The sequence below is a fragment of the Vipera berus genome (assembly GCF_964194415.1).
Source record: "Vipera berus genome assembly, chromosome: Z".
NCBI lineage: Eukaryota > Metazoa > Chordata > Lepidosauria > Squamata > Viperidae > Vipera > Vipera berus.
In genome coordinates, this window is record NC_138205.1 from 29,836,898 (window position 1) to 29,856,215 (window position 19,318).

Sequence of the window (19,318 nt, forward strand, 5' to 3'; positions counted from 1 at the left end):
GTGCGGGGGAACCTTTACCTTTACCTTTACCTATAGTACTAAATACCTGAGCACTGAGGAAAATGCTTCAGTGAATAGGGTAGAACAAACTTTGGAATAAACATGTTTAAAATCATGAGAATTTGGTGTATTTGCTTAAAACTGAGACTGAGTTCAATGGTACTTAATTACTAGCAAGAAGAATTAGGACTGAGAGCCAATTATACACGGATTAAGAGAGCAGGCCCCAAATGCTTTTGCTAGGACAGAAAATCTCAGAGCACCTCCTTGAGGGGAAAATGCAATCCTCATAAATCAAAAAAATGAGAAATTTGTTGCATTGTCATGAAAATCGAAAGCAGGGTCTTGGGGCCTCATCTTAGCCAAACGAGTGGGCCAGCCCTTAAAATGAAGGAAATGGAAAAGGGGATGAGTGAGGTCAAGTGGCATGTCTGTGACAGTTCAGTGTAAGTCTAAAACATATACAACAATCTTCCTGAAAAGGTCTATTGCAGACATCTCAAACACAAGGCCCGGGGGCCAGATCTGGCCCGTGAAGTGGTTTCATGCGGCCCGCGAAGCCATCTTGGAAACAGTGAGGGAACGGCCCCCACTGCCTTGGCCCTGGCCCAGAGACCCTCCTCCTGCTAGAGACCCTCAGATCTGTCCCACTCCTGCCCAGGCCCCCATAGGCACCCTTGATGCGAACAATGTAGAGCTGGCCACGCCCACCCAGTAGGCCATACGCACTCTAGCCACGCCCACCCAGTAGGCCACGCCCACCCAGGCCACACCCACCCAGCCCCCTGAGGGCAACTGCAATGCTGATGCAGCCCTCAATGAAATTGAGTTTGACACCCCTGGTCTATTGGATTAGTTTGCATTAATCCTATGGATTGCATTTCAGGGTAGAGAATCCTAGTTATTTTATATTGTGTAAGAGCAATAACATTTAAGCTTTTGTGGAGAATTATCATTGATTCTATTTATTACATTTCTTGCCCATTTGGCCCCAGTGTTTATATTCCCTGAGTGCCATACAGAGATAGCATTTCCTGTGTATTCTGAAGTAGTGGCCTACATGAAAAGTTTTTGCCAGAATAAATTTCATTTAGTTTTTCATTCTGATTATAATGAATGAGATTTGTTGCATGTTTATTTTCAAACTAAAGAGGCTTCAGAGGCTTATTTTTCCATACTGCTTGGCATTTACAACACCCTAGTGTCAGGACCACTCAGTGAGTAGGAACAGGCAGAAAAGGCTTGGACCTATTAAAAGTATTAAAAAAAGTTAAGTACAGACCCTTTCTCTTTTTTTATAAATGCTCTAAGTGTTGTCACTCTGGATGTGTATTATTTTGTTTTAATGTATCTTCCTCTTCCTTCTGATGATGATGGTGGTGATGGTGATGGAGGAAGAGGAGGAGATGGCTAGAGCCTCTTTTGATTTCTATAGCAAAGACTGTTCCCTACGATTTTCCCGCCCTGAGCTCCATCTCCGTGCAGGGCAAAAAAAAAAAAACAGCCCCGGGGCAGAGGCGACAGAGTAACGAACTTGAACCTGATTGCCTCGGGTCTCTTCTCGGAAACCCCAGCCTGCAGGGGGGAGTTCCGGGTTTAAGGCTGGAAACGGGCCTCATGAACTGCTTGCCCAAGGAGGAAGCCGTTCTCCATTGCAGGAGGCAGGGGACTAGTCCTCATCAATTCCTGCGGCCGTCAGCTCCCTTCTCTCCCCCCCCCCTTTTGAAGTGGGTCGGGCAACAACTCCAAACCTTGGGGCGTGTGTCAGGTATGGGCTTCGGCTAAGGAAGGGGGGCGACGGCGGAGGAGGCTTTTCAGAGAGTGACAGCGGCAAGACAAACCCCGGGCCAGGCGGCGGAAGAGACTCAGCCAGGTAAGGAAGAGCGGGCAGGCTAGGCAGAGGCTAGGAATGGAAAGTGAGGCTCTCCCGCCGTCCACCTCCACGTTCCTCATCCCGTCGCTGTCTCGTCGTCTTCTGCACGTTTGCTCTCTACCTCAGCGCCATGAGCCACCCTTCCGCCCGCCCCCTTCGGCGTTTCGTCTCTACCCGATGCCTCCTGCTCGATCCTTCCTTCCCCATCCATCTCCGGCACCTCCAAACCAGTTCCGCCGGTCCTTCTCCATCAGGGTCTTTCCCATTCCCCCACGCGCAGCGGCGGCGTTGCTTCATTCTCTCTTCTCTCTCCTGCACTCCCCCACCTCCAGCTGGGGAGTGGAGCCTCCGCCGACTCTTGCCTTCCACACCCCCCTGCCTCAAACTCCAGCAGCTTTTAGTCTGTTCGCCTGAATCGCAAAGCAGGGGATGGGATCCCGACGGCGCCGAGCTCCTCTTAGTGTTTGGAAGCCCGAAGAAGGCGTCTGGGGCACTTTAAAGGTAGGAGGCGAGTCGCGGCGGAGAGGGACTCTGGAAACCCGTCTCTCTCGACTAGGTGCCCTCCACCTGGGTGGGATTCCTAGCCGGAAAACTGATTGAAAGATCCGGGCAATTCCTCCAGAGGGCATCAAGTTGAGGGAGATGAGTGCTCTCCAGCCAGAAATCCACTTTTCTCTCTGGGACACCAGGAGGCCTGCAACCCCATCTAGTAGTGACTTCCCTGTGAAGTACACTAACAAGTGATTAGGTGCTATTTTCCTTCTCCCCAATATTCTTTCCTCTGCAGGGAGGCTGCCCTGCCTTCCTCTCTCAGAAACGCCCCCCCCCTAGTCCTCGTACCTCCAGGTAAATGGATGGCAAGCAGAAAGGGAAAGGATATAGCCATAATCAATACGCCGTATTTCACATTCCCACAATTGCCTATGAGCAGGACTAGATAGAAACCAGCTGGAGAGAGAAAAGCGGAAATATCCCTGCCTGCTTTGGATTACCTGCTGGTGATGGTAAGCAGGATCTCTGGGTGCCTTGCAAGGAGAGCAATTTAATACTTAGGGAAAACAGGGTTGCTTCCCCACTGCACGATCTCTTCCCTTGGCTTTGACTTAAGCCACACTAGCAATGCACATGCTTTCCATAATGCTAATGAGGAAGGTGGATGAGAATTTTGACCTCTATAGCATGAGAAAAAAAGACAATCTTGTATTTAAATCACCACAATTGCTAGACTGGAAGTGGGGTTAAAGATAGGTTGTATACAATAGGTTGGAGGCCCGTTTTCTCCAGTGTGGAGAAAGAATTTTAATTTTCCAATTCTAATTAACTAGCAGAACTAATTCCCATATTGTCTGGAAACTTTGAGTATTATATGGTGATGCATCTGTAGAAGACCACTGAGGAACAGCTCTCTAACCAAACTTTATGTAATTCTTACAAGTTTGATGAAGGGAGATAGGGCCTGAGTGCTCATTCATTCATTCCACTTCTATAGTCCCCCATCTCAGTCAAGTGACTCTGGGCAGCTTACAGTTCTAAACTATAAAACAAAACAATTAAAAACAATACAAACACCCAATAATACTCATTTGGGTGACCTTCCCCCAAATAAGCTTGTTATTTAGGAAGCAAATATGTGGGGGGAGGTCAATCCACCCACATTCTCTTACTTCTCCACCTTCCCAATTTGAGTGGGCAAGAATGTCATTTCATTTCATGTTATGTGGAGATAATACAATTTCTAACAATACTGGTGGGAAATATGATTCAAGAGTAGTTTGTAGTGGAAGATAGCAGTCAGTAACAGTGAAATATATTTATATTGTACATAATTAATTGCAGATATATTAATTAAGTATAGTTAATCAGGACTGGAAGAGATATTAAAAGATATCTATCATATATTCAGTACAGGTCAGCTGGTGACTTTTCCTTTAATGTACATGTACGTTTGTGCATTTGAGATATGTATTCATCATTGGAATGTATAAATAGTGCTAAAAAGATAGATGAGAATAATTGCGTATAGCTGAAACAAAAGTTTAAAGTGTTGATGTGGGTCTTTCATGTTCTTCCTAATTTGTGCTGCCAGATTTAAATCACTGCTTAAATGAAATCTCAAATAATTCCTAGTTTCCCTACCCCTGCTGGTCTTCTGAATAAGCCCAATGTTTCAATTTTCAATAATCTTAATTAATTTTAGATGCCCAGCTGTGTGACTTAAAATACTTGTTGGATCTACTTAATATTTTTACTTGTTAGAATCAGAGAATATTACAAACAAAATAGAAATCAAGAATAGAGTAACTTTGTGCACATCCAGATTTTATTTCAATATTAGAACTGAACTGAGGTCACTATCACTTTCATCTAAGGCCCATTATTGGCTACCCATTTCTTTTCTTAATTTCTCCCACTTAATTGAGGTGAAAAAAATTCAGTGTTCCTATCATGAAGCTCTTAGCACCCCAGAAGCCCTTTTCTGCTGATCTGTTTTACTTTAAGACACCGATATCCACTTGCACTTACTTGGGGTCAACTTTAGGTACAGTTCTTGGATCCTGTGTATCCAGATTGGCTCAAATTGGTCAAAGATTTTTGTGATTCACAGGTTTGGGCTCTTTTTTAAAGTGACTCCTTAAGTCCCAAAGTAATTCTCAGCTTCAAAGGAGTCCAAATTCTGGCCGTGAATCTTCTAGAATTCCCCAAGATCTCTGCATGCAGAACTATTGGACTGGGGTATCTCAAGAGTTAATACAAAGGGGGAAGCCAGAGCATTCCTGTACAGAGTTGAGTGGAAGTGGATATTACTTCATTTTGGTATCTCAGACTTTTCGGCTTATGCCTGCAAGCCAGGTAATGGCTATGCTATCATATAAAGGGAAAAGAGATTTGTGGATAGAACCAGGATGGAGACTTGGACAGGACTATCAACAGGCTATGGTCGAAAAAATCAAATGGTTGACCACAATGGTGTGATTGTAACTGCTTCTGTGCACACCATGATGCAGGTAAAGAAAAAAAGGTGGGCTTCAATCCCACCATTGTGGCTACTTCTTGATATTCTAAAGCATATCTTGTGTGGGCTCCATAAGATATGGTTAAAACTAGGTAGGATAAATAGGTCCTATGGAGAGATTACCTGAGTTCAAAGTGAATAGCCAATTTAAGCCAATAATTCTTTGCATAAAAACCTAGATAGTCTATGTTTCATAAATACAAATGTCTCAAGTATCAGACATAGAATTTAAAGTGTTCAAAATTTCAGCTTCTTTTTAAGTAAAGGTTAGTCTGGTTTGCCAAGTCAAGTCTCAGTTGTAATTTACTGAACAAAACATTATTGACTGGGATGAAAGACTACATTAACTATAAACCATGATTGCAAATCATACTGCAAGACACTAAGCCAAAGCAAATCAAACCAAACCATATAGAGAGCTCAGGATGTGAACTCCACTTATGTTAATGTGTACATGGGAAGGCTAGTGATGAATCTCCTACTATATTTTTAAATGGAGGTGGGGAGGGAGCTGAAAACCACAGAATGCTCATCTCATTTAAACTGATAGTAGGATCTTGATTGTATTATACAGAGTTCTAGGCTTTCTTCAGGCAGAAGCTCATATAGAGTAAAGAGGACTTCCAGAAGATGGTATGCTGAGCAGCAGGCAATTTTTTTCCCTCACACACACAAATGGCTGATTTTGCTGCCAAAGCCGACTGTTTGGCAGCTTTGCTCCTTAGAATTGAATGGGGAAAACTAGGAAGGACACACACACACTTACACACACACCCTGCCAAAAAAAATGAAAGAAAGAAACTCATACATGCTAAGATGCAATTCTTGCCAAAATATCTAAAAGGGCTAAGATTCCTCCCTGTCATATTACCAGACAGAAAAAAAAGGAAAGAACGAATGAATGGAATACCAGGAGCTTTCTGTATAGAGCTTCAAGCCAGAACTGTGGACATCTTTGACATAGCTAAGGCTCCCTGCTTGTTGAGTGGTATTGCCGCAGAAGAGCATGTTGGAGCCTGCCCTACACTAAGCTACACATACCTCCTTGAAGCAGGGGCTGGTTCCCCTTGCCTTAAGTGCCTGCAGCTTCACACATCACAGCCCCCTCTCTTTCCCATAGGAGGGAGCAAGGTCATGAGCGTTGGGCATTGTGGGTAAAATGCTTATGCAAATAGCCTAAGGTTGAGGCATAACATTGTTTGCTTAGCCACTAGGCACCACTCTTCTTTCACAGAACCCAAGAGTCCAACTCTCACCCTTTTGTAAGTCAGAAAACAACATATTCTGTGGTCTTTCCCAAACTGCCTTTGCTAATACCAAGGAAAGCAAAAGAAGAAATTTTGTTCTTTTCTCTCTCTCTCTCTCTCTGCCTTACCTATTAGAGCTTCATTGTTCAACAGAGTGACTTCTTTTTATTTTTATTTTATTCTGTCCTTCATTAGGCAAAGTAGGAATATGGGCTGCTCATTACCCGCCTTTTGGTTCATTCTTCACATTAGCTCGTACTCTTTCTGGGAGACCAGATTTAGCAAATTAAGCAGAAATAGACATGTACTTGCATATGTTCTAAGAACAAACTCTTTTTTCTTATATTACATTCTCTTTATTCTGTTCTCCTTTTCTCTCCCTGCCATTCAGATGGAATAAGGGAACTTGTTTTTCTGGCCCCACATACTCATTCCCCCCCTCCTATGTCTCCCCCCTTCAGCATTAGTGATGATGCATATTGCATGGGTTTAGTTTAGCCCAGGCTAGGGGGGAGGGGAAAAGAAAGGGAGGGGAAATAGACCCAGTGTCAGTTTCAAAGGCAGGAGGGATTAGCTACCCTCCAAACCCAACCCCCCCTGTGGTAGTTCTCTCCAGATGTTAGTACATCTGGATCCCATTCCCCTGGCTCCTGTCAGCAGCTGGAGAATTTGTAGGCTTCATCAGCTGCCCTTGGTTTGGGGTAGAGCAGTGGGCAAAAAAGGTGCTTAATTAATCCCTTTTCCAGTGGCCAAGGCAGGTGCCACAGGAGTGTATGCTTTTGGGAATAGTCTCTAACTTCATGTCTTGTTCAGCTTCTTGACTTGTGACTTCAACAGAAGAATATTCTTAATCTGTGGCACAAGAAAGCTTTTTCAAAGAATCTATTCTCTCTGCAGCATCCTTTCTCTCACTAGTGCTCTCCCAGTTGTGTTCATCTTTAATGTCCTGTTGACTAGGTATATTGAGAGTTAAAAAGGTAAAGGTTCCCCCGCACATGCGTGCTAGTCGTTTCCGACTCTAGGGGCTGGTGCTCATCTCCGTTTCAAAGCCGAAGAGCCAGCACTTGTCCGAGAACGTCTCCGTGGTCATGTGGCCGGCATGACTAGACGCCAAAGGTGCATGGAACGCTGTTACCTTCCCATCGTAGTCGTCCCTATTTTTCTACTTGCATTTTTACGTGCTTTCGAACTGCTAGGTTGGCAGGAGCTGGGATGAGTAACAGGCGCTCACTCTGTTACGTGGCACTCGGGATTCGACCCGCCAAACTGCCGACCTTCTGATCGACAAGCTCAGCGTCCTAACCCACTGAGCCACCACGTCCCTTCTATATTGAGAGTTAAATGGTACCAATTGGGGGGGGGTTAAGATTAAATCCCCTGAATGTTTTTTTTCCATACTGGAGGAGGGGAGAACTTTTAAAGTTCTAGTGTAATATCCAGCATCCTTGCTAGCATACTGAAAACCACTTTTAGTGGGGAAGGAGGGGGGAGAGAGGTGTCGGGGGGGCAGAAAACAGCATAGGAATCGTAATCTAACATACTTGGAGGCTGGAAGTTTAGTTAGACTGTTATAAAAAGTAATTGGGTAGTGCTATGGAGTCTCTGAGCGCCAGTTTGATGTAATGGTTAAGACATTAGACTAGAAACTGGGAGAGCGTGAGTTCTAGGTAGTTCTGTCTTAGATACAAAGGTAGCTGGGTGCCTTTGAGCTAGTTACTTTCTCTCACTCCTAGGAAGGAAGCAATGGCAAACTACTCCCCAAAAAACTTGACAAGAAAAGTGCAAGGACTTGTCCAGGCAGTTAGCAGGAGTCAACACTTACTCAAAGGCACATACACACACGAGACTCAGTGGGGAATATATTTTTTTATATAGCAGTTGTGCCAGGAATCCAGTCAGTGCCAGGAATTCAACTTGTAAAAGATAGTTTCTTTAAATATTTCCAGCATATTTTTCAGCACCTTTTGAGCATTTCCATTTGTCTTGTCCCATTGTCTCATATGTGATTCTGGAATGTATTCTTTCTGAAAAGCCTATATTTCTGTGTCCTTTGGCTTTTCCAGATGCAGCAATTGTAACTTTCATGCTTTGGGCTGGAAGACAGTGGTTTTATAAAAGATGACAGTTGAAAACATAACATTAATTCAGGGTTTCAGTGGGAACAAATATAGCCAGGTTTAAACCTGGATCAAAATTGTGGTCATTTAAGTCTGGGACATAGTTTTGTATGAGCAATTTTAAAATAGCATGTTCCAGTTAGGAGTTTGCATACCAGTAGCATTCAATGTAAAAGAATTTAATTTACATTAATTTTCATATGTATTCAAGATATAGGACCAACCTCCATCTGACCAACCTATTGAGATTTCTGTCTGCTAGATTTTATAAGTATATAGATTTTCTAAGCCTGCTACATTTTGTAGAATATTAAAAATCTCTACAAGTTGATGTACTCCAGCTGTTGATGCATATATCTCTCTTCTACACACACACACACACACACACACACACACACACACACACACCCCTCCATCAATTTATTTGGTTGAGGGAAATAGGAATTATAATTCAGCATATCTAGATGGCAAATGATTACAGGCAGAATGGTAGTTTAATATTCTCTTCACTGAGAGGGTGTTGTTTCCCTCTTTTGCCAGATCCTATGAGTGACATCAAATTCTCAGCCAAGTCCATATTCTTTCACATCTTCCTCTTGCCATCCCTTATCAACAGTGAGGCAATTTTTTTACCTCTGGGTGAGGACCATTCTCTTTGCTATCTCAGCAGAAGCAAGGATGCAGCATGAGATTTGATGGGACCTGAGAAGTCCCGTCTTTCAGACACATGAACAGCAAAGAGTCACAAGTGCCTGTGAGAGACACGGCAACAAAAAGACAGTCTTCACAACACAGGCTGGCTTGCATCACCAAACATCCAAGCAAGACCCCACTCTGGGGGGTCATGAATAAAGCCCAGGATTTGCTTGACTGTGGCCGAAGGAAGGCTTGAACCACAGGTAATCCTCCTACCCACTTTTGTCTGTGTGCTTTTATTGAAGCTTTCCTGAATCAACCTGGATTCCTTTTCTTTCGGGAGGGAAGCATATATAGTGCTTATTGGAATTTTCATCACTCAGAAGGACTTCAGATCCCACATGAACACAATGCCTCTCACGCATGAGGTTTTTTTAACCTTCTGAACCTAAAAAAAGGTGTTCCTTTAATGAACCAAGTTGTTCCAAGGGTACATCTTGAACTCTTAAAGCTTCTTTAATGAAGAGCAAAGAGAACTATACTCATGTGAGGTCTGAAGATTTCTGAATCATTTCTGAGGTATGCAGTGACCTAGTGTTTATTATAATTATGCTAATGAAAAAAGAATTGGGTGAGGGATGAAAAACTACTGATGGGTTTTTTATGGGAATGGTAAGAAACACAATTTACTGAAATCTGGCCTAGATTTAGATTTATACAAGGGAGACTGGAAAGTTATTTCTTTAGTCAGTTTTATCTTGGAATTTAATACTTCTAGCAGTTTGTACTTGGTTACTGACAATTATGAAGTGGGGATACTGAGCTGTGTTTAGTTCAATATTAGCTGACGGTCTGCTAATCTCACGATTCCTTTGCTGATAGCATCAGATTCTTTTATAAACTGAGTCCAGTCTGGACACCAAGAGGCATTTGCTGGAAAACATGATACACTGAAAGTTCCATTGTTCTCAGAGATTTTACATAAGAAAAACAAATGTGCCAGCTGGTAGGACTCTGCATGAACTACTTACAGCTTACTTTTGCCTGCAATGAGACGCTTTGATGGAATATCTGAGACACTGTATTCTGGGAAGAATTAAGATGGCTGCTGCAATTGTACCATTTGAGATCCTTTTAGATGAGGGTTTTCTCAATAGAGTTGAGAATGGAATTGGCCCAGCTAGAAAAGGAGAAGAAAGGGGATGAGAGCTGAGAGTTGATGATCAATGTCAATTTATTGTTGCTTTCTTTTTTCTGCACAGGTCCCCGCTGTGCAGAGTGATGCTTATTCTGTTCCATGCCATGGTCACCCCATTGCTCTGTGTCATCCAGGCTGCCCCCCTTCCCAATAGCTATATCCTCCTTAACACCACTGATACTCTCTGGGCTGAGACTCCCCTGAGGGATTGGGACCTCTTCTCTCCACGTGTCACTCTATCTAACCAAGCTCCTGAAGAGCCCCCCTTGCTTTTCCTCATGGAGGACTCCAGTACCCAACCCGGACAAGCTGCTAATAGAACATTCAAGTCCAAACGGTCATTGGAAGGGTCCCTACGCCGGGGAGAAATGTCTGTATGTGACAGTGTTAACGTTTGGGTGACAGACAAACGGACAGCTGTCGACATCCGTGGCAAAACGGTGACAGTATTGTCTGAGGTCCAGACGCTTACAGGCCCCCTTAGGCAGTATTTCTTTGAGACCAAGTGTAATCCCGCTGGCGGAACTGTGGGTGGCTGCCGGGGTGTTGATCGACGCCATTGGATCTCTGAGTGCAAGGCTAAACAGTCTTACGTGAGGGCTCTGACTATGGATTCTGACAAGATTGTTGGCTGGCGCTGGATCCGGATTGACACCTCCTGTGTCTGCACCCTACTCACACGCACTGGCCGGACGTAGAAAAGAAAGGAGCATAGTTCATGATCTCATTTTGGTCAATCAAAGCATGGCCAGTTCTCTAGTATGTTCAGTCATGGATTGGAATGATTCCTAAAGTTAACTCAGCTTTCATTGGCCTGTGTGTGTGTGTGTGTGTGTGTGTGTGTGTGTGTGTGTGTGTGTGTGTTTACATGTACAGGTGTGTGTTGAAAAAAAGAAGGGGGTGGTCTCTACTGACAGCTTCTGGGCTACACTGCTGATTCCATTTGTGCTGTAGCAAAACTAGGGGGGAAGTACATCATTATGGCCATAAGCTCTGGGCATTTGCTGCCTAAGTGGAAGCATGTTTTTTCTTGTTAAATGGGCTGGAAGAGGAACTTTAAAGTCCTATTTGGGAAAAAAGTTAGGTATTGCTTATGGCTGGAGGGCTGCAGAAGAGATTAGTGGGTAGTGCAGAACAGATTAGCGGGTCTTGCAGTCAAGAGAATCTCAGTAATCACTGCTTGTGATCTAGGCATGAGTATCAAGGTCCCTCTTTTCTACAGTCCTCACTACTTCCCCCCCCCCCAATGTTTTTCCTCCTGTGCACTCTACTAGTTCAGGGTTTTTCAAAATGCCTACCCTCGGGGAACATTTCCCATTTCCACACATCTGCCAAGGATTCCCTGCACATGATTTAAAAAGTTGTTTTAGGGCATGTTTGAGAGTGCATTGTCTGTACATGTGTGGCCAGCAGCCACACCTGCTGGGCCTCACCTCCATTCTGTGCACACAGCTAGAACTTTAGAGAATGCATTGGAAAGAAAATTAAAGTAGTTGTGGGAGGTTTGTCTACCTTTACCAAACTATGTCTTGAAAAAACATGATTCACCACCAAAGGCCTTTGGAATAGTTTTGAAAAGCAGTCTCTGAGGTGGAAAATGTTTACTTCCGGGATTTCCTTTTTTCCCCCCAGTTTGCCCCTCTCTTCTTATTTATTGCCTCACCTCCAGTTAAGAGTCTGTCTGTGATCCAATCATGCCATGTTATTAACTTATTTGTGTGCATTTATTTTGTGGGAAAATCATTTCTAGGTGTGTGTGTGTGTGTGTGTGTGTGCGCACGCATGCGTGTGCGTGCGTGCGCGTGCGTGTGTGCATTGGAGGGATTAAAAACAAAGTTCTTAACTTACTTTCCATTGTTATGAATATTTACTTTTGGGAGTTGGGGGTGGCTGCGTGGGGAAGCAGAGGAAGCCAGTACTCAAGAACGCAAAACTTGGATTGCATCCAGTCCATCCTAACACCCCAGTTCAGCCTTTCTAATATTTTTGTTTATTAAGACATTTGAAGTGCCCATAGAACAGGCTCTCCACTTAAGCCACTGTTTGGATTGCTCTATGACCTTTAATGCCACCTGGAGGCTGAAAATAACACTGCAGAGTCCTAATCAGAGGTCAAGTCTTCATGAACACATTCATGAAATTTTCTTAGAAATGATACAGAAGCAATTTGCCATGGCCACTTTCTGAACTGCTTTCAACTTTTCAGTCTAACCCATATTTCTCAACTTCAGTAACTTTCAGATGTATGGACTTCAACTGGGGAATTCTGGGAGTTGAAGTCCACACATCTGAACGTCACTGAGGTTGAGAAACACTGGTATAGACACTACCCTGGGATTTCTTGAAGTTTCCCATCAAAGTACTATCCAGACTCAACCCTACTTAGCTTCTGAAACTAGAGAAGATCAACCAGATGCTTCCTTCAAAGGTAAAAAAAAACCTTCCTCCATACAGGTGCTATATTTAACATTTTGGGGTGAGGGAGGCTGAGAGCTGCGCATATTCTGTCAGAACTATCAATTTTCACTAATCATTGTCAGATGATGTAGAAAAACATATAATTTGGATGTTGCAGGCTGCCCACTCTGGTTTAGGTATGGATATTTTTAGTATTAAGAGCCTGCTGCGGGCTAAAACCAACATTACCAAACTTCAAAGAAATGACATATGAATTTATGCCCAGTATTAATCTGACTATATACTGCAGCAATAGATTATTGCTTAATCTTGCCATGTTTGAAGAATTCTTGAAGCTATCAAAGAAAAATACTTCAACAAACACAATATGCTAATCATACATAATACTATACTGAGATACTAGAGATTTTGACCTTTTGTTTGTATCAAATAGTTGTGAACAGAAAAACTTTATGCAAGTGTCAACTATGGCCCTTTCAATGTCATTTGGATTAAAAGGGAGAAGCTGAATAGGAATAGGAAAGAAAACAGTGAGAAGAAGAGCATACATTTAATGGACAAAACTGGAGGATAGTATAACCTAATGGCTGAAGGTAAACATGTATATAAATGTTAAAAAGGATCTCAGGGTACAAGATTGGTGGTACTGTAGACATTTGGTTTAGAAAGGCTTAATAAAAATTCCTTTCTTAATACTACTGGGGATAAGTGTGGATCATTATATATAGTATATAGACAGAATAGCATCTCCACGAAGCAGCAGCAGCTGAGCTTTGGTAAGCTCAGAAAATACCCCAAATTTTGCAAACGCTCTTGAGGAAAATAAAATTTAAAAGGGAAAGAAAAACATCCAGTAAGATGGAGGCACCCCTATGGAAAAAATAAAATGAAATAATTTAAAAAGGACAAGTCTAGTTCTAACAGGAGAGATGTCATATTTCTTTGTCATGTAGTTCCTCTTTATTGTAAATCTGAAGATTATCCCAAAATCCAGCACTTGGCACTCACTTTGGAATTATAAGAATTATAAGAATGTTTGCTTATATTGCTTAATAGAACTTGATACACAGTAGGTAGTCTTTGACCACAATGCAACCTTCTCATTATAGTTGTAAGTTAGATGGTTGTAAAGTGGATCACCACTTGGTCTGGACCCATTTTTATGAACAACGTTAAGTGACTCCATTATTTGCTATGATCTGTTTTTGCTGAAAAGTGGGAATAATTTACAGTTTTCACAAAAAGTCTTAATTTGTGATCATATGACTGCAGGATGCTGAAAACCACCATAAATGTGGGTCAGTCCCTAACACTTGAAATGCAGTCACATGACCACATAGAGGGAGTGGCTGTCAGAACTTTGGAACTAGATTACAGTATTAGTATTGCTTGGGTGGTCCCTTGTAACTTTAAATGGCTGCTATGTTACTGGTTGTAAGTTGAGGATTACTATAGTCTGCAAAATAATTGCAAAATCATCATTCTTTGACCTGAACTCTTTTCAGGCAGTTACATATATTTGCTCCTTATAGAATCTTTCCTTATAGAAAGGTGAATAATTGGGTTTTTGAGTTGGCTTCCCCCCCCTCCCAATACTATGCAGACTAGAATAGGAAATTTAATTTTTGGAAAATCTGGAAAGTCAGAACTGTTTTATGCTGAGACCATTTTTGCCTACTCAGCTCCTCAACGTTGTTCAAGGTATTTACCAGCTTGACCATGCCAATTTTGTCCTCATAGAGCCCTAAACAGAGTTGTTGCTGTCAATATGCATAACCTCACCACTTTTCAGTATTCCTGGATATCACTGCTTTCTTACAGCTTCATTTGAGTCTGACATTGTTTTCCCCTGATGCTTTAAAATGGTAATCCTGACTATTTTAGGCCAGGGATAGGCTGCTTCTGCCCTGAAGTTAAGCCTCATTTGTGTGGAAAATGGTCCAGTTTAGTTTTGGAGGTACTGGCTATTGTAATGATAGGCAATCTGATGTTTTTCAGATGTGATTAGGACTATACTTCCCAGACGTCCTCACCATTATTCATGTTGGGTAGGTATAATGGGAAGTGTAATCCGAATGTCATTGTTCTGATAGATCAGGCATGTCAAATTGCCGGCCCACAGGCTGGATGCGTCACGCCGAAACTGCGCCCACCCCGTTGCTGGTAATGGGGAAAAAGCCATGATGTCACACAACGTCATGTGACATCACAAGTTTGACATGCCTGCAATAGATAAAACCCATCAAAAGAACTTCAAGGCAAGAATTCTTCCTTAAAGAACATTTTATTCAGGAAACAACGTATCGGCACTACATAGGTGAACCCAAAACTAGTTTCCCTTCCCCCAGATACAAAGTAACAAATTGCAATTCACACCTCTAATAAGTAGTCATAAATCACTTTCTCCAATTAGCTTGTAACACGGGCTTTCTCCCCAACTCGTCAGCTTGCCAAAACGTTATCAATTTGTCCTTGGGTTCCCACAAAGCAGCGTTTTTTATTATGAGTAGCTAAACTCAAGCATTCATCCCAACCCCCCTTCTGCACCTGATTTCTAAATAGAAGAAAAGGCATGTTAAAAGCAAAGAGAAAATGGCTGCGATTTTCATCAGTTGTCAGAGAGGGAAACATACAATGTTTACAGTGTTGACATCCGCCGCCCCCACTTTACAAAATGGATAAATCCTGCAATTCAAACAAAATCATAGGTTAGGTGTTGCCTTTCAGTTTACTAGGGTGCTTTTCACAGAATTTACTAATGAGCCTGTCAGCTATTACATCACTAGATTTTACCCAAGTGGCTTCAGATAGTGGATACCCTTTCCACTGCACTAAGTACTGTAACTTTCCTTTGAAAAGTCTAGAATCAAGAATAAGCTTCACTTCATAATGGGTCTGTCCATCTATCACCAAAGGGCCTGGTGTCTTTTTAGGGAGAGGTTGTAAGGTAGAACTCCGAAAGGGTTTCAGTAGGCTACAGTGGAACACAGGGTGGACTTTCCCTAAGAAACTGGGAAGCTTTAACTCCACCGTAACTGGGTTTATGATTCTTACGATGGGGAAGGGTCCTAGATACTTTGGACCCAACTTCTTACTAGGCAACTTGACTTGTAAATATTTTGTGGATAAGTAAACTTTTTCCCCAACCTGAAATGACCTTTGGGGAGCCCTCTTTTTATCCACTTGTTTTTTATATGTCTCAGAAGCCAAAGCGTTTTTCATTTTGTCCCAAACCTCCTCCCACCCCTTCACCCACTGATCAAGCATTTGGGAAGCAGGGGGTCCCTGAGGATATTCGCGTATAGGTTTGAATTCTTTTCCTGTGGCAATTTTAAAAGTCATAAAACTGGTGCTGCTGTGAACAGAGTTATTGTAAGCCACCTCTGCAAAAGGGAGGAGGTCAGTCCAGTTCATTTGTTGATAATCCACATAGCATCTAAGGTATTGCTCCACCATTGAGTTTGCTTTTTCAGTCCCCCATTCGTAGATGGGTGAAAAGCTGACGACAGTCCTTGTGATGAGCCAATTAACTTGAAGAAACCCCTCCAAAACTTGGCCGTAAATTGCACCGCTCTGTCTGAGATTATCCATTTTGGCATGCTGTGCAGTCTGTAAATGTGCTTAAGAAACATTTTAGTCAGTCTCTGGGCTGATGGGAATCCTTTGCAGGCAATGAAATGAGCCTGCTCCGAAAAAAGATCAATTACAATCCAAATCACCATATTTCCTCTACTTTCAGGTAACTCAACTATAAAATCCATAGATATTTCTTCCCATGGCTGGGAAGGATCCGCAGCCATTGCAGTAGTACAGGGGGATTCCCCAGAATTCTCTTCATGGTGGCACATACAGCACAGCTTTTGTCCTGTTTCAAACCTGGGCACCAAAACTGCCGATGAATCAGATGCAGTGTTTTCAAATAGCCAAAGTGCGCAGCTTGTTTCACATCGTGACCATGCTTGAGACCATTGAGGCGGAGGATTTCAGGCAAATACAGCTTCCCCCCTTTGTAAGCCAATCCATCCCTGCATGCCAAGGAGGTTTGATTGTCTTTGAACTATCAATCATTGAGGAGTTCCTGTTTTAATTTTCTCGTCCCAGGGTGATTGGGGTGTGGGACTCCTCTTGGTGTTAGCTGAGATGCAGCTTGTGGTGTAGATATGATTGCTTCATTGACTTCTTTACACTGGCTTTTGTACTGAGGCAATCTGGATAGAGCGTCAGCTAAAAAGTTTTTTTTCCCCCTGGTATGTATTTCTTTAAATCGGTTAAAATACTGCACCCACTGTACTTGCTTCAGGGACAGCTTGCAAGGAGTTTTCAGTGCCTCTAAGTTTTTGTGATCAGTCCATATTTCAAAAGGCACCTTACTCCCCTCTAGGTAGTGCTGCCAGTTTAATAGAGCCCATTGAATTGCAAAGGCTTCCTTCTCCCACACTGCCCACATTCTCTCACAGTCGGTGAACTTTTTCGAGGTGTAGGCACAGGGCTGCAGGACCCCCTTATGGTTATTTTGCAATAGTACAGCTCCGATGGCCACATCACTGGCATTGGCTTGAATCACAAAGGGCTTTCCTGGTCAGGGGTGCTTTAAGACCAGCTCGACTGCAAATAGTGTTTTCAGATTCTCGAAAGCAGTTTGACAGTTCATAGCCCATGTCAGCAGCTGGCCCGGTCATGGCTTTCCCCCATCTTTGCCAGTTTTTAACAAATCTGTGAGGAGTAAAGCAATTTTGGCAAATGAGGGGATGAATTATCAGTAAAAGTTGGCAAACTCCAGAAAGATTTGAAGCTGTTTGTGAGTCTTTGGGGGTTGCCATTTGATTAGGGTTTTCACTTTGCCAGGGTCCATTTCAACACTCTAGCTGGAAATTCAATAGCCTAGATAATCCAGTCAGGACTGATGGAACTCACACTTTAACAGTTTAACATATAGCTTGGCATTCAACAATTTCTTCAACACTTCTCGCACTAGCTTCACATGGTCAGCCATTTTCATGCTGCATATCAGGATGTCATCAAGATAAACCAAAACTCCCTTGTATAAATGATTGTGTAGCACCTGGTTGATCAGCTGCATGAAGACAGCTAGAGCCCCTGTAGTCCAAATGGCATAACTTTGAATTGATAGCTCCCCATGGGACAGTTGAAAACAGTCTTCCATTCATCTCATTTTCTTATTCTTACTCGGTAGTATGCCTCCCTTAGGTCCAGTTTAGTGAAGATGCTCCCCTTTGCTAGATGGGTTAGTATAGACATGTCAAACTCGCGATGTCACGTGACATCGCACAACGTATCAGGACGGTTTTGGCATTGCCGGCAATGGGGTGGGCATGGCTTCCAGATGACACGTCTGGCCTGCAGGCCGGCAGTTTGACACCCCTGGGTTAGTAGGTCCTTCAGGAGGGGGAGGGGATACTTGTTCTCTATGCTCACAGCATTTAATCTTTTATAGTCTATGCAGAGTTGAAGCGACCCATCTTTTTTCTCTTTAAATAACACCGGAGCCTCCACTTGGGATTTGGCTGGCTCAATGAATCCTCTTGCTAAGTTTTTGTTCACATATTGCTGCAGCTCATCCATTTCGAGGGGTGGGGGTCATGGTGTACATTCTCAGCTTTGGGAGTTTAGCTCCCAGTAATAGTTCTATGGCACAGTCATTGGGCTGATGGGGTGGCATGATGTTGCTCTGTTTATCGCTAAACACCTCTGCTAGATCCCGGGATTCGCTGGAGATGAGTGGTTTGCCTGGCTGGGGCATGGTGGTTATCTTTGCTAACTCGGTGGATGGCCTAGACCCTCCAGTAATGTCGGCTGAATCAAGAGGGGGTTTGGGCCCTATGGGTAATCTCACAGTCCTCATTCCTTTTTCCCACCAAATAAAAGGTTTCCATTTGTCTAACCAGGCTAGGCCTAAAATCACAGCCTCAGTCATCTTTGGAGCCACCATGAATCAAATGAACTCCCAATGTTCACCTATTTCTAAGCTTATAGGCTCTGTCAGTTGTGTGACTAAAGTTCCTCCCATTAGAGAGACTTCTGGTTTTGGTGGCCGATGAGACAGATGGAAGAAGCTGTGGCTCCGGCTTCCCAGTCCAATTTCGCTTTGCCCAGTGACCCTTAAAGTGTCAGAAAGTTGCCCTGGCTAGGCAACAAAGAAGGAGGGACACTCCAGAAGCTTGGATCAGGCGGCGGTCGATTGGAGCGGACTGAAGAAATCCTCTGAAAGGATGGAGAAAAGGCTGCTGGGTGAACCGAGGCAGCCCAAGTTGTCACCAGCCAGAAGGAAAGCGAGGAGCCAGGGCACTCCACTAAACATCTGATTGTCAACAGCATGCTGAAGATGGGAGAGCCAGTGCTTTTTCCTTTTCTTCTTGGATTATAAGACGTTGAGCCCCTGTTGGGGAAGAGCTAAAAAGCAAAGACTCCAGAAGGATTAGATCTAAAAGTGGTGAGCAACTACAAAAGGGGAAACTTTTGTGAGAACTTTCTAAAACCAGACATTGATAAATGACTGTATGATGACATCTAGTGGCGAAAGAAGAAATGACAGTACTAATAAATACTAAAAAAATATCTTTGGAAATATTTGACCTTGAACAACACCTGCTGTAAACAAAGTGCCTTGGTGTGAGATAACTTCTTATAGCCATATCTGTTGACTTTGGCTACAACTAAACATGAACTATTTGGAGAAAGTGAACGCTTTACATCGGAGACCCGACTGGAGGAGGTGGATTTGGCCTAAAGCAACTGGCTCTTTTTTACACTCTGGATTTTACTTTAAGACTGTTGGCTGAAAAATGAGTACATCAA

General features: G+C 43.0%; 1 protein-coding gene across 2 annotated transcripts; it reads left to right on the forward strand.

The window, feature by feature from the left end:
- Window positions 1-1,694: 1,694 nt before the first annotated feature.
- On the forward strand, window positions 1,695-10,949 carry LOC308677289 (neurotrophin-4-like). Of its 2 annotated transcripts, none has more exons than XM_081343555.1 (3): window positions 1,695-1,873; window positions 8,791-9,149; window positions 10,149-10,949. In XM_081343555.1, the coding sequence occupies exon 3, from the start codon at window positions 10,168-10,170 to the stop codon at window positions 10,780-10,782; it is 615 nt and encodes a 204-aa protein (XP_081199681.1). In that variant the 5' UTR covers window positions 1,695-1,873; window positions 8,791-9,149; window positions 10,149-10,167; the 3' UTR covers window positions 10,783-10,949. The 2 variants fall into 2 exon arrangements, with proteins under 2 accessions (XP_081199681.1, XP_081199682.1); XM_081343556.1 differs by lacking the exon at window positions 1,695-1,873 and adding an exon at window positions 2,254-2,374 and having other exon boundaries at window positions 8,918-9,149.
- Window positions 10,950-19,318: the final 8,369 nt, after the last annotated feature.